Source organism: Panulirus ornatus, chromosome 67 (genome assembly GCF_036320965.1).
Source record: "Panulirus ornatus isolate Po-2019 chromosome 67, ASM3632096v1, whole genome shotgun sequence".
Lineage (NCBI taxonomy): Eukaryota > Metazoa > Arthropoda > Malacostraca > Decapoda > Palinuridae > Panulirus > Panulirus ornatus.
Window position 1 is genome coordinate 15506821 of NC_092290.1, and position 15037 is coordinate 15521857.

The window sequence follows — 15037 nt, forward strand, 5'->3', positions numbered from 1 at the left end:
CCGGCAAGGCAGCGGGTTTGAATGAATTTATTAAAAAAGCGGGTGACTGTATTGTTGGCTGCTTGGTGAGGTTATTTGATGTATGTATGACCCCTGATGACGTGCCTGAGGATTGGCGGAATGCTTGTATAGTGCCACTGTACAAAGGAAAAGGGGATAAAAGTGAGTAATCAAATTACAGAGGCATAAGTTTATTGAGCATTCCTGGTAAATTATATGGGAGGGTATTGATTGAGAGGGTGAAGGCATGTACAGAGCATCAGATTGGGGAAGAGCAGTGTGGTTTCAGAAGTGGTAGAGGATGTGTGGATCGCGTGTTTGCTTTGATGTATAAGAGAAATATTTAGAAAACCAAATGGATTTGTATGTAGCATACATGGATCTGGAGAAGGCATATGATAGAGTTGATAGAGATGCTCTGTGGAAGATACTAAGAATATATGGTATGGGAAGCAAGTTGTTAGAAGCAGTGAAAACTTTTTATCGAGGATGCAGGACATGTGTGCGTATAAGAAGAGAGGAAAGTGATTGGTTCTCAGTGAATGTTGGTTTGCGTTAGGGGTGTGTGATGTCTCCATGGTTGTTTAATTTGTTTATGGATGGGGTTGTTAGGGAGGTGAATGCAAGAGTTTTGGAAAGAGGGGCAAGTATGAAGTCTGTTGGGGATGAGAGAGCTTGGGAAGTGAGTCAGTTGTTGTTCGCTGATGATACAGGGCTGGTGGCTGATTCATGTGAGAAACTGCAGAAGCTGGTGACTGAGTTTGGTAAAGTATGTGAAAGAAGAAAGTTAAGAGTAAATGTGAATAAGAGCAAGGTTATTAGGTACAGTAGGGTTGAGGGTCAAGTCAATTGGGAGGTAAGTTTGAATGGAGAAAAACTGGAAAACGTAAAGTGTTTTAGATATCTGGGAGTGGATCTGGCAGCGGATGGAACCATGGAAGCGGAAGTGGATCATAGGGTGGGGAAGGGGGCGAAAATCCTGGGAGCCTTGAAGAATGTGTGGAGGTCGAGAACATTATCTCGGAAAGCAAAAATGGGTATGTTTGAAGGAATAGTGGTTCCAACAATTTTGTATGGTTGCGAGGCGTGGGCTATGGATAGAGTTGTGCGCAGGAGAGTGGATGTGCTGGAAATGAGATGTTTGAGGACAATGTGTGGTGTGAGGTTGTTTGATCGAGTAAGTAACGTAAGGGTAAGAGAGATGTGTGGAAATAAAAGGAGCGAGGTTGAGAGAGCAGAAGAGAGTGTTTTGAAATGGTTTGGGCACATGGAGAGAATGAGTGAGGAAAGATTGACCAAGAGGATATATGTGTCGGAGGTGGAGGGAACGAGGAGAAGAGGGAGACCAAATTGGAGGTGGAAAGATGGAGTGAAAAAGATTTTGTGTGATCGGGGCCTGAACATGCAGGAGGGTGAAAGGAGGGCAAGGAATAGAGTGAATTGGATCGATGTGGTATACCGGGGTTGACGTGCTGTCAGTGGATTGAATCAGGGCATGTGAAGCGTCTGGGGTAAACCATGGAAAGCTGTGTAGGTATGTATATTTGCGTGTGTGGACACGTATGTATATACATGTGTATGGGGGTGGGTTGGGCCATTTCTTTCGTCTGTTTCCTTGCGCTACCTCGCAAACACGGGAGACAGCGACAAAGCAAAAAAAAGTAAATATATTTATATATATATATATATATATATATATATATATATATATATATATATATATTTACTTCGCCGAAAGAATGGCCCAACCAACCCACACACACATGTATAGACATACACGTCCACAAACGGAAATATACATACCTATGCACCTCAACGTATACATGCATATACACACACAGACATATACACATATACACATTTACGTAATTCATACTGTCTGCCCTTATTCATTTTCGTCGCTACCCCGCCACACATAAAATGAACATCCCCCTCCCCCGCATGTGCGCGAGGTAGGGCTAGGAAGACAACAAAGGCTACATTCGTTCACACTCAGCCTTTAGTTGACATGTATCATGCACCGAAACCACAGCTCCCTTTCCACATCAAGTCCCCACAAAACTTTCCATGGTTTACCCCAGACGCTTCACATGCCCTGGTTCAATCCATTGACAGCACGTCGACCCCAGTATACCATATCGTTCCAAGTCACTCTATTCCTTGCACGCCTTTCACGTTCCTGCATGTTCAGGCCTCGATCGCTCAAAATCTTTTTCACCCCATCTTTCCACCTCCAATTTGGTCTCCCACTTCTCCCCGTTCCCTCCAACTCTGACACATATATCCTCTAGTCAATATTTCCTCACTCATCCTCTCCATGAGACCAAACCATTTCAAATCACCCTCTTCTGCTCACTAAACTACACTCTTTTTACCACCACACATCTCTCTTCCCCTTTCATTACTTACTAGGTCAAACCACCTCACACCACATATTGTTCTCAAACATTTCATTTCCAGCACATCCACCCTCCTCCGCACAACTCTATCTATATCCCTTGTCTCGCAACCATATATCATTGTTGGAACCACTATTCCTTCAAACATACCCATTTTTGCTTTCCAAGATAACGTTCTCGACTTCCCCGTATTCTTCAACGCTCCCAGAACTTTCGCCCCCTCCCCCATCCTATGATTCACTTCCGCTTCCATGGTTCCATCCACTCCCAGATATCTAAAACACTTCACTTCCTCCAGTTTCTCTCCATTCAAACTTACCTCCCGATTGACTTGACCCTCAACCCTACTGTACCTAATAACCTTACTCTTATTTACATTTACTCTCATCTTTCTTATGTCACACGCTTTACCAAACTCAGTCATCAGCTTCTGCAGTTTCTCTCCGAATCAGGCACCAGCACTGTATCATCAGCGAGCAACAACTGACTACTTCCCAAGCTGTCATCCACAACAGATTGCATACTTGCCCCTCTTTCCAAAACTTTTGCATTCACCCCCTTAACAACCCCATCCATAAACAAATCAAACAACCATGGAGACATCACACACCCCTGCCGCAAACCTACATTCACTGGAAACCAATCACTTTCCTCTTTTCCTACACGTACACATGCTTTACATCCTCATTAAAAACTTTTCACTGCTTCTAACAACTTGCCTCCCACACTATATATTCGTAATACCTTCCAAAGAGCATCTTTATCAACTCTATCATATGCCTTCTCCAGATCCATGAATGCTACATACAAATCCATTTGCTTTTCTAAGCATTTCCCACATCCATTCTTCAAAGCAAACACCTGATCCACACATCCTCTACCACTTCTGAAACCACACTGCTCTTCCCCAATCTGATGCTCTGTACATGCCATCGCCCTCTCAATCAATACCTTCCCATATCATTTCCAGAGAATACTCAACAAACTTATACCTCTGTAATTTGGGCACTCACTTTTATCCCCTTTGCCTTTGTACAATGGCACTATGCATGCATTCCGCCAATCCTCAGGCACCTCACCGTGAGTCATGCATACATTAAATAACCTTACCAACCAGTCAACAATACAGTCACCCCCTTTTTTGATAAGTTCCACTGCAATATCATCCAAACTCACTGCTTTGCCGGCTTTCACCTTCCGTAAAGCTTTTACTACCTCCTCTCTGTTTACCAAATCATTCTCCCTAATCCTTTCACTTTGCACACCACCTCGACCAAAACACCATATATCTGCCACTCTATCATCAAACACATTCAACAAACCTTCAAAATACTCGCTCCATCTCCTTCTCACATCACCACGACATGTTATCACCTCCCCATTAGCCCCCTTCACTGAAGTTTTCCATTTGTTCCCTTGTCTTACGCACTTTATTTACCTCCTTCCAAAACATCTTTTTATTCTCCCTAAAATTTAATGATACTCTCACACCCCAACTCCCATTTGCCCTCTTTTTCACCTCTTGCACTTTTCTCTTGACCTCCTGCCTCTTTCTTTTTATACATCTCCCACTCATTTGCATCATTTCCCTACAAAAATTGTCCAAAATGCCTTTCTCTTCTCTTTCACTAATAATCTTACTTCTTCATCCCACCACTCACTACCCTTTCTATTCTGCCCACCTCCCACGCTTTTCATGCTACAAGCATCTTTATAGGGATCCCTGGGAATAGGAAGAAAGAATGCTTCCCATGAATTCTTCGCGTGTCGTAGAAGGCAACTAAAGGGGGTGGGAGCGGGGTTGGAACCCCCACCTCCCTCCTTGTATTCAAATTTCTAAAAGGGGAAACAGACTGAGGAGTACGCGGGAGTGCTCGTCTCCTCGAAGGCTCAGATTGGGTTGTCTGAATGTGTGGGGATGTAACCAAGATGAGTAGAAAGGTGAGATTGGTAGTACATTTGAGGAAAGGAACCTGGATGTTTTCGCTCTGTGAAATAAAGCTCAAGGGTAGGGGAAGAAGGTGTTGGGAAAGTCTTGGGAGTAAGGTCAGTGGTTAGTGAGAGGACAAAAGCTAAGGAAGGAGTAGAAACTACTTTTGAAGCATAGGTTGAGGGAGTATGCGATAGAATGCAAGAAAGTAGATTCTAGATTATTGTGGGTAAGACTGAAAGTGGACGGAGAGAGAGGGGTGATTATTGGAGCCTATGCACCTGAGAAGGAAGCTCATGAGAGGCAAGTGTTTTGGGAGCAGCTGATCGGGTGTGTTAGCAGGTTTCATGCAAGAGCCCGGTTATAGTGATGGGTAATTTAAATGCGAAGATGAGTACTGTGGCAGTTGAGGGTATAACTGGTTTGCATGGGTGTTCAATGTTGTAAATGGAAATGGTGAAGAGTATTTGGATTTGTGTGCTGAAAAAGGACAGGTGACGGGAAATACCTGGTTTAGAAAGAGAGATATTCATAAGCATACGTATGTGAGTAGGAGAGATGGGCAACGGGCGTTACTGAATTACGGGTTAATTGATAGGTGTGTAAAAGAGAGAATTTAGGATGTTAATGTACTGGGAGGGGCAGCTGTAGGGATGCCTGATCACTATCTTGTGGAGGCGAAAGTGAGGATTTGTAGAAGTTTCCAGAAAAGAAGAGAAAGTTTGGGAGAAGAGAGTGGTGAGAGTAAGTGAGCTTGGAAAGGAGGCTTGTGTGAGGAAGTAGCAGGAAAGATTGAGTGTAGAATGGCAAAAGGATGGAGCAAATGACGTGAGGGGAGTGGGTGAGGAATGAGATGTATTTAGGGAAGCAGTGATGGCTTGTGCAAAAGATGCATGTGACATGAGAAAGGTGGGAGGTGGGCAGATAGGATAGGGTAGTGAGTGGTGGGACGAAGCAAGGTTGTTAGTGAAGGAGAAGAGAGAGGCGTTTGGACGATACTTACAGGGAAGTAGTGCAAATAACTGGAGATGTATAAAAGAAAGCGGCAGGAGGTCAAGAGAAGGTGCAATAGGTGAAAAAGAGGGCAATTCTGAGTTGGAGTTAGAGAGTATCATTAGGGAGAACAAAAAGATGTTTTGGAAGGAGGTAGATAACGTGCGAGAGACAAGAGAACCAATGGGAACATCAGTTAAGGGGACTATTGGGTAGGTAATTACAAGTAGTGGTGAAGTGAGAGGAAGATGGAGTGAGTAGTTTGAAGGTTTGTTGAATGTGTTTAATGAAAGAGTGGCAAAATATAGGGTGTTTTGGTCGGGGTGGTGTGAAAAGTGAGATAGTCAGGGAGACTCGTTTGGTAAAGAGAGACGAAGTGGTGAAAGGTTTGCGTAAGATGAAATCCGGCACGGCGGGAGGTTTGGATGTTATTGCAGTTGAATCTATTAAGAAAGGGGGTGGCTGTGTTGTTGATTGGTTCGTAGGGATATTCAGTGTATATATGTACCTGGTGAAGTGCCTAAGAATTGGCGGAATACATGCATAGTGCCATTTACAAAGGCAAATTGATAAAAGTGAGTGTTCAAACCACAGAGGCATACGTTTGTTGAGTATTCCTGGAAAATTGTATGGGAGGGAATTGAATAAGAGGGTGAAGGCATCTACAGAGCATCAGATGGAGGAGCAGCGTGGATTCATAAGTGGGAGAGGATGTGTGGATCAGGTGTTTTCTTTGAAGAATGTGTGAGAGAAATACTTAGAAAGACAGATCTGAAGAAGACATAAGATAGGATTGATAGAGGTACTTTGCGCAAAGTCTAATGAGTTTTATTATGTGGAAGGTAAGCTCCTAGAAGCAGCAAGAAGTTTCTATCAAGGATGTAAAGCATGTGCACGAGTAGGAAGAGAGGAAAGTGATTGTTTCCCGGTGAAGGTCGCCTGCGGCAGGGGCGCGTGATGTCCTCATGGTTGTTTTAATTTGGGTTTTTGGATGGGTGCTTAGGGAGGTGAATGTAAGAGTTTAGAGAGAGGGGCGAGTATGCAGTCTGACATGGATGAGAGGGCTTGGGAAGTGAGTCAGTAGTTATTCACCGATGACACAGCACTGGTGGCTGATTCGGGTGAGAAACTGCAGAGGTTGGTGGCTGAGTTTGGAAAAATGTGTGAAAGGAGAAAGCTGAGAGTAAAATTGAATAGAGCAAGGTTATTAGGTTCAGTAGGGTTGAGGGACAAGTTGATTTAGATATAAGTTTGAAAAGGAGAATGACTGAGGAAGTGAAGTGTTTTAGATATCTGGAAGTGGACTTATCAGTGGATGGAACCATGGAAGTGGAAGTGAGTCACAGGGTGGGGGAGGGGGCGAAAATCCTGGGAGCCTTGAAGAATGTGTGGAGGTCGAGAACATTATCTCGGAAAGCAAAAATGGGTATGTTTGAAGGAATAGTGGTTCCAACAATTTTGTATGGTTGCGAGGCGTGGGCTATGGATAGAGTTGTGCGCAGGAGGATGGATGTGCTGGAAATGAGATGTTTGAGGACAATGTGTGGTGTGAGGTGGTTTGATCGAGTAAGTAACGTAAGGGTAAGAGAGATGTATGTAAATAAAAGGAGCGAGGTTGAGAGAGCAGAAGAGAGTGTTTTGAAATGGTTTGGGCACATGGAGAGAATGAGTGAGGAAAGATTGACCAAGAGGATATATGTGTCGGAGGTGGAGGGAACGAGGAGAAGAGGGAGACCAAATTGGAGGTGGAAAGATGGAGTGAAAAAGATTTTGTGTGATCGGGGCCTGAACATGCAGGAGGGTGAAAGGAGGGCAAGGAATAGAGTGAATTGGATCGATGTGGTATACCGGGGTTGACGTGCTGTCAGTGGATTGAATCAGGGCATGTGAAGCGTCTGGGGTAAACCATGGAAAGCTGTGTAGGTATGTATATTTGCGTGTGTGGACACGTATGTATATACATGTGTATGGGGGTGGGTTGGGCCATTTCTTTCGTCTGTTTCCTTGCGCTACCTCGCAAACACGGGAGACAGCGACAAAGCAAAAAAAAGTAAATATATTTATATATATATATATATATATATATATATATATATATATATATATATATATATTTACTTCGCCGAAAGAATGGCCCAACCAACCCACACACACATGTATAGACATACACGTCCACAAACGGAAATATACATACCTATGCACCTCAACGTATACATGCATATACACACACAGACATATACACATATACACATTTACGTAATTCATACTGTCTGCCCTTATTCATTTTCGTCGCTACCCCGCCACACATAAAATGAACATCCCCCTCCCCCGCATGTGCGCGAGGTAGGGCTAGGAAGACAACAAAGGCTACATTCGTTCACACTCAGCCTTTAGTTGACATGTATCATGCACCGAAACCACAGCTCCCTTTCCACATCAAGTCCCCACAAAACTTTCCATGGTTTACCCCAGACGCTTCACATGCCCTTGGTTCAATCCATTGACAGCACGTCGACCCCAGTATACCATATCGTTCCAAGTCACTCTATTCCTTGCACGCCTTTCACGTTCCTGCATGTTCAGGCCTCGATCGCTCAAAATCTTTTTCACCCCATCTTTCCACCTCCAATTTGGTCTCCCACTTCTCCCCGTTCCCTCCAACTCTGACACATATATCCTCTAAGTCAATATTTCCTCACTCATCCTCTCCATGAGACCAAACCATTTCAAATCACCCTCTTCTGCTCACTAAACTACACTCTTTTTACCACCACACATCTCTCTTCCCCTTTCATTACTTACTAGGTCAAACCACCTCACACCACATATTGTTCTCAAACATTTCATTTCCAGCACATCCACCCTCCTCCGCACAACTCTATCTATATCCCTTGTCTCGCAACCATATATCATTGTTGGAACCACTATTCCTTCAAACATACCCATTTTTGCTTTCCAAGATAACGTTCTCGACTTCCCCGTATTCTTCAACGCTCCCAGAACTTTCGCCCCCTCCCCCATCCTATGATTCACTTCCGCTTCCATGGTTCCATCCACTCCCAGATATCTAAAACACTTCACTTCCTCCAGTTTCTCTCCATTCAAACTTACCTCCCGATTGACTCATACCTCAACCCTACTGTACCTAATAACCTTACTCTTATTTACATTTACTCTCATCTTTCTTATGTCACACGCTTTACCAAACTCAGTCATCAGCTTCTGCAGTTTCTCTCCGAATCAGGCACCAGCACTGTATCATCAGCGAGCAACAACTGACTACTTCCCAAGCTGTGTCATCCACAACAGATTACATACTTGCCCCTCTTTCCAAAACTTTTGCATTCACCCCCTTAACAACCCCATCCATAAACAAATTAAACAACCATGGAGACATCACACACCCCTGCCGCAAACCTACATTCACTGAGAACCAATCACTTTCCTCTTTTCCTGCACGTACACATGCCTTACATCCTCGATAAAAACTTTTCACTGCTTCTAACAACTTGCCTCCCACACCATATATTCTTAATACCTTCCACAGAGCATCTCTATCAACTCTATCATATGCCTTCTCCAGATCCATAAATGCTACATACAAATCCATTTGCTTTTCTAAGCATTTCCTACATCCATTCTTCAAAGCAAACACCTGATCCACACATCCTCTACCACTTCTGAAACCACACTGCTCTTCCCCAATCTGATGCTCTGTACATGCCATCGCCCTCTCAATCAATACCTTCCCATATAATTTCCAGGGAATACTCAACAAACTTATACCTCTGTAATTTGGGCACTCACTTTTATCCCCTTTGCCTTTGTACAGTGACACTATGCAAGCATTCCACCAACCCTCAGGCACCTCACCATGAGTAGTACATACATTGAATAACCTTACCAACCAGTCAACAATACAGTCACCCCCTTTTTTGATAAGTTCCACTGCAATATCATCCAAACTCACTGCTTTGCCGGCTTTCACCTTTCGTAAAGCTTTTACTACCTCCTCTCTGTTTACCAAATCATTCTCCCTAATCCTTTCACTTTGCACACCACCTCGACCAAAACACCATATATCTGCCACTCTATCATCAAACACATTCAACAAACCTTCAAAATACTCGCTCCATCTCCTTCTCACATCACCACGACATGTTATCACCTCCCCATTAGCCCCCTTCACTGAAGTTTTCCATTTGTTCCCTTGTCTTACGCACTTTATTTACCTCCTTCCAAAACATCTTTTTATTCTCCCTAAAATTTAATGATACTCTCTCACCCCAACTCCCATTTGCCCTCTTTTTCACCTCTTGCACTTTTCTCTTGACCTCCTGCCTCTTTCTTTTATACATCTCCCACTCATTTGCATCATTTCCCTACAAAAATTGTCCAAATGCCTTTCTCTTCTCTTTCACTAATAATCTTACTTCTTCATCCCACCACTCACTACCCTTTCTATTCTGCCCACCTCCCACGCTTTTCATGCTACAAGCATCTTTATAGGGATCCCTGGGAATAGGGAGAAAGAATGCTTCCCATGAATTCTTCGCGTGTCGTAGAAGGCAACTAAAGGGGGTGGGAGCGGGGGTTGGAACCCCCACCTCCCTCCTTGTATTCAAATTTCTAAAAGGGGAAACAGACTGAGGAGTACGCGGGGAGTGCTCGTCCTCCTCGAAGGCTCAGATTGGGTTGTCTGAATGTGTGTGGATGTAACCAAGATGAGTAGAAAGGTGAGATTGGTAGTACATTTGAGGAAAGGAACCTGGATGTTTTCGCTCTGTGAAACAAAGCTCAAGGGTAGGGGGAAGAAGGTGTTTGGGAAAGTCTTGGGAGTAAGGTCAGTGGTTAGTGACAGGACAAAAGCTAAGAAGGAGTAGCACTACTTTTGAAGCATAGGTTGAGGGAGTATGCGATAGAATGCAAGAAAGTAGATTCTAGATTATTGTGGGTAAGACTGAAAGTGGACGGAGAGAGATGGGTGATTATTGGAGCCTATGCACCTGAGAAGGAAGCTCATGAGAGGCAAGTGTTTTGGGAGCAGCTGATCGGGTGTGTTAGCAGGTTTCATGCAAGAGCCCGGTTATAGTGATGGGTAATTTAAATGCGAAGATGAGTACTGTGGCAGTTGAGGGTATAACTGGTTTGCATGGGGTGTTCAATGTTGTAAATGGAAATGGTGAAGAGTATTTGGATTTGTGTGCTGAAAAAGGACAGGTGACTGGAAATAACTGGTTTAGAAAGAGAGATATTCATAAGCATACGTATGTGAGTAGGAGAGATGGGCAAAGGGCGTTACTGAATTACGGGTTAATTGATAGGTGTGTAAAAGAGAGAATTTAGGATGTTAATGTACTGGGAGGGGCAGCTGTAGGGATGCCTGATCACTATCTTGTGGAGGCGAAAGTGAGGATTTGTAGAAGTTTCCAGAAAAGAAGAGAGAATGTTTGGGAGAAGAGAGTGGTGAGAGTAAGTGAGCTTGGAAAGGAGGCTTGTGTGAGGAAGTAGCAGGAAAGATTGAGTGTAGAATGGCAAAAGGTTGGAGCAAATGACGTGAGGGGAGTGGGTGAGGAATGAGATGTATTTAGGGAAGCAGTGATGGCTTGTGCAAAAGATGCATGTGACATGAGAAAGGTGGGAGGTGGGCAGATAGGATAGGGTAGTGAGTGGTGGGACGAAGCAAGGTTGTTAGTGAAGGAGAAGAGAGAGGCGTTTGGACGATACTTACAGGGAAGTAGTGCAAATAACTGGGAGATGTATAAAAGAAAGCGGCAGGAGGTCAAGAGAAAGGTGCAAGAGGTGAAAAAGAGGGCAATTCTGAGTTGGAGTTAGAGAGTATCATTAGGGAGAACAAAAAAGATGTTTTGGAAGGAGGTAGATAACGTGCGAGAGACAAGAGAACCAATGGGAACATCAGTTAAGGGGACTATTGGGTAGGTAATTACAAGTAGTGGTGAAGTGAGAGGAAGATGGAGTGAGTAGTTTGAAGGTTTGTTGAATGTGTTTAATGAAAGAGTGGCAGATATAGGGTGTTTTGGTCGAGGTGGTGTGAAAAGTGAGATAGTCAGGGAGACTCGTTTGGTAAAGAGAGACGAAGTGGTGAAAGGTTTGCGTAAGATGAAATCCGGCACGGCGGGAGGTTTGCATGTTATTGCAGTTGAATCTATTAAGAAAGGGGGTGGCTGTGTTGTTGATTGGTTCGTAGGGATATTCAATGTATATATGTACCATGGTGAAGTGCCTAAGAATTGGCGGAATACATGCATAGTGCCATTTACAAAGGCAAATGTGATAAAAGTGAGTGTTCAAACCACAGAGGCATACGTTTGTTGAGTATTCCTGGAAAATTGTAAGGGAGGGAATTGAATAAGAGAGTGAAGGCATCTACAGAGCATCAGATGGAGGAGCAGCGTGGATTCATAAGTGGTAGAGGATGTGTGGATTAGGTGTTTGCTTTGAAGAATGTGTGAGAGAAATACTTAGAAAGACAGATCTGAAGAAGACATAAGATAGGATTGATAGAGGTACTTTGCGCAAAGTCTAATGAGTATATTATGTGGAATGTAAGCTCCTAGAAGCAGCAAGAAGTTTCTATCAAGGATGTAAAGCATGTGCACGAGTAGGAAGAGAGGAAAGTGATTGTTTCCCGGTGAAGGTCGGCCTGCGGCAGGGGCGCGTGATGTCCTCATGGTTGTTTAATTTGTTTATGGATGGGGTGCTTAGGGAGGTGAATGTAAGAGGTTTAGAGAGAGGGGCGAGTATGCAGTCTGACATGGATGAGAGGGCTTGGGAAGTGAGTCAGTAGTTATTCACCGATGACACAGCACTGGTGGCTGATTCGGGTGAGAAACTGCAGAGGTTGGTGGCTGAGTTTGGAAAAATGTGTGAAAGGAGAAAGCTGAGAGTAAAATTGAATAAGAGCAAGGTTATTAGGTTCAGTAGGGTTGAGGGACAAGTTGATTTAGATATAAGTTTGAATGGAGAATGACTGGAGGAAGTGAAGTGTTTTAGATATCTGGAAGTGGACTTATCAGTGGATGGAACCATGGAAGTGGAAGTGAGTCACACGGTGGGGGAGAGGCCGAAGGTTCTAGGAGCGATGAAGAATGTGTGGAAGGAGAGAACGTTATCTTGGAGAACAAAAATGGGTATGTTTGAAGGAATAGTAGTTCCAACAATGATATGGTTGCGAGGCATGGGCTATAGATAAGGTTGTACGGAGGAGGGTGGATGGATTGGAAATGAAAATGAAGTGTTTGAGGACAATATGTGGTGTGAGGTTGTTTGATCGAGTAATTAATAAACGGATAAGCGAGATGTGTGGTAATGAAAGGAGTGTGGTTGAGAGAGTAGAAGAGGGTGTATTGAAATTCTTTGGACATAAGGAGAGAATGAGTGAGGAATGATTGGCAAAAAGGATATATGTGTCAGATGTGGAAGGAAGAAGGAGAAACGGTAGACCAAATTGGAGGTAGAAGGATAGAGTGAAAAAGATTTTGAGGGATCGGGGGCTGAACATAGAGGAGGGTTAGAGGCGTGCAAAGAATAGAGTGAATTGGAGCGATGTGGTATACCGGAGTTGACGCGCTGTCAATGGACTGAATCAGGGCACGTGAAGCGTCTGCGGTAAACCATGGAAAGGTCTGTGGGGCCTGAATGTGGAAAGGGAGCTATGGTTTCAGTGCATTACACATGACTGCTAGAGACTAAGTGTGAACGAATGTGGTCCTTTTTTTCTGTTTTCCTGGCGCTACTTCGCTGAAGTGGGGGGTAGCGATGCTGCGGGGTGGTACCGGGAATGTTTTGAAGGCAAGCAAGTATGAGTATGTACATGTGCATATATGTATAGGTCTGTGTATGTGTATGTATATGTACGTATTTGTGTATATGTCGATATGTTTATGTATGTGTATGCAAATGTACGTTTATGGACGTTTATGTAGTGGATGGGTCGTTCAATGTGTGCAATGTTTACAGGTATTTATGCTGCATTTCAGCCTATTATGAGGAGAGAAATCTGCACCTGTGTTGTTCAAACTCTTAATCCTGTACATGTATACTACGTCTTAACTTTATGTACACACAGAGTTACATATATCAAATCCTAGTTTGTGCAAGGTACTCAGGGTAGCCAGGTGTGCGCGTGCGTGTATGTATATGTAAGAAATAGGATGTGCATTGGGTGCTCAGTCAAATAGAGATGTGTATGTTCAGCGTTATATTCAGTGATTTCTGTACCTGCCGTTGTAATCCCAGGTATGATGGTATGTGTTGGCGTAGTCAAGGAGAGGCTCTGGTGTGTCAAGCAGGAAGAGGTACCCACGACACATTGATGACTCCCACACTATCTTCAGCAAGTCGTCTGTCGTGTTGATGCTCACCAGCTAAGGCAAAGGGAGAGACACACAGTACATGGGAGATCATGGGATCGGCAGATAACAGGACACCTGATGTTCCATGACGAGGTTATCTGCTCTCTTATCTAAATCAAAGTAAGAACAGGATACTAAAGCAGATGTCACCTCACCATCCACCTCTCCTTCGGGCTCAACTGCCGGGAGCGAAAAAGAAACGATAGTAAACACTACGTACAATGAGGTAAAATATACCTCCATAGATATTTTATAGGAAAGTATTACTGGGAAAAGGTTCCATGCCAGTTTTACTGACCATGGCTATACTCTGAAAAAGAAAAGCAAGCTTTGTGTCTTTTCTTAAAGCAGGATTTTTTGATAATATGTATCAGTGAAGTATTTGTATAGCCTTGATCTGAAAGTTTTGATATTCTGAATATCCTGCATCTCAGGGGAGGTTATCCCGGTGTTCTACCAATCTGCAAATGAAAAAGCAGTTTTACCCACGTTGCTCCCACGTACACCTTTCTATAGTCTTTATACCTTTCTTTCTGGTCATTGCGTCTATGTCAAAAATGAAGAGATTTTCATGTATCATGTTGTCGAAATCATTTACCATCTTGGAGACGTCTATTAGATCAGCTTGCAAGCTGCTCTTCACTGAGGAGAATAAATCTACGTCTCTAAGTCTTACCTCACAAGGTTATTTTTTTTTAGTGAAAGGCTTAGCTTGAGAGCTCTTTTTTCAATTCGTTCCATATTTTCTTTTTCTGTGACCAAGTTTGGTGACCTGAACTGAAAAGTGAATATTGTATCCATGTCTTATAGTTTATGTTTCTAGCTAAGAATCTCAAGCTTTTGCTGGATTCATTGTATGCAGCTCAGAATTCTTATGTCTTTACTGATAGCCACTCGGGTTCTTTCTCTTCTTTTTTCTTCTAATATTGGTGTAGAGAAGGGGTCTATATTTGCAGTTTATGTTTTCATTGTCAGAGCTCATTCTTTTAGATTTGTTCATGTTGAAATCCATTTACCACATCCCTGACCACACTCACGAGAGACTGAAAAGGAGGACCTGTGTGTCAGAAGTGCTGGCAGCAAGTAGGAGGAGGTGACACAGCATGACACCGACGGTTGAAATGAAGGAAGCTCTAGGGTAACGGAGCCTAAACTTTCACGAGAGCAAGAGAGATCAATGAGATAGAATTTATTGTGATGTGTCACATGCGCGGCGACGTGTAATCAACGGGATGAGCAGAGGCACAACAAATAATCAAAGAAAACTATGAAGATGTCTATGGCTTCTTTCCTGTACCTGGTGATATCTGGATTCCAGACATAACACCAAGAGATTGAAA

At 43.4% G+C, this 15037-nt stretch overlaps 1 protein-coding gene across 1 annotated transcript in view; it reads right to left on the minus strand.

Moving 5' to 3' along the window:
* The window catches only part of LOC139747134 (glutamate receptor ionotropic, delta-2-like), a 111940-nt gene extending 97642 nt beyond the window's left edge, over positions 1 to 14298 (minus strand). Inside the window, exons 1-3 of the mRNA XM_071659051.1 lie at positions 14223 to 14298; positions 13773 to 13876; positions 13564 to 13709 (exon numbers count right to left, since the gene is read on the minus strand). Of these exons, the coding sequence (XP_071515152.1) occupies positions 13564 to 13709; positions 13773 to 13876; positions 14223 to 14298 (326 nt within the window). The remainder of the gene's footprint in view (positions 1 to 13563; positions 13710 to 13772; positions 13877 to 14222) is intronic.
* Positions 14299 to 15037: the final 739 nt, after the last annotated feature.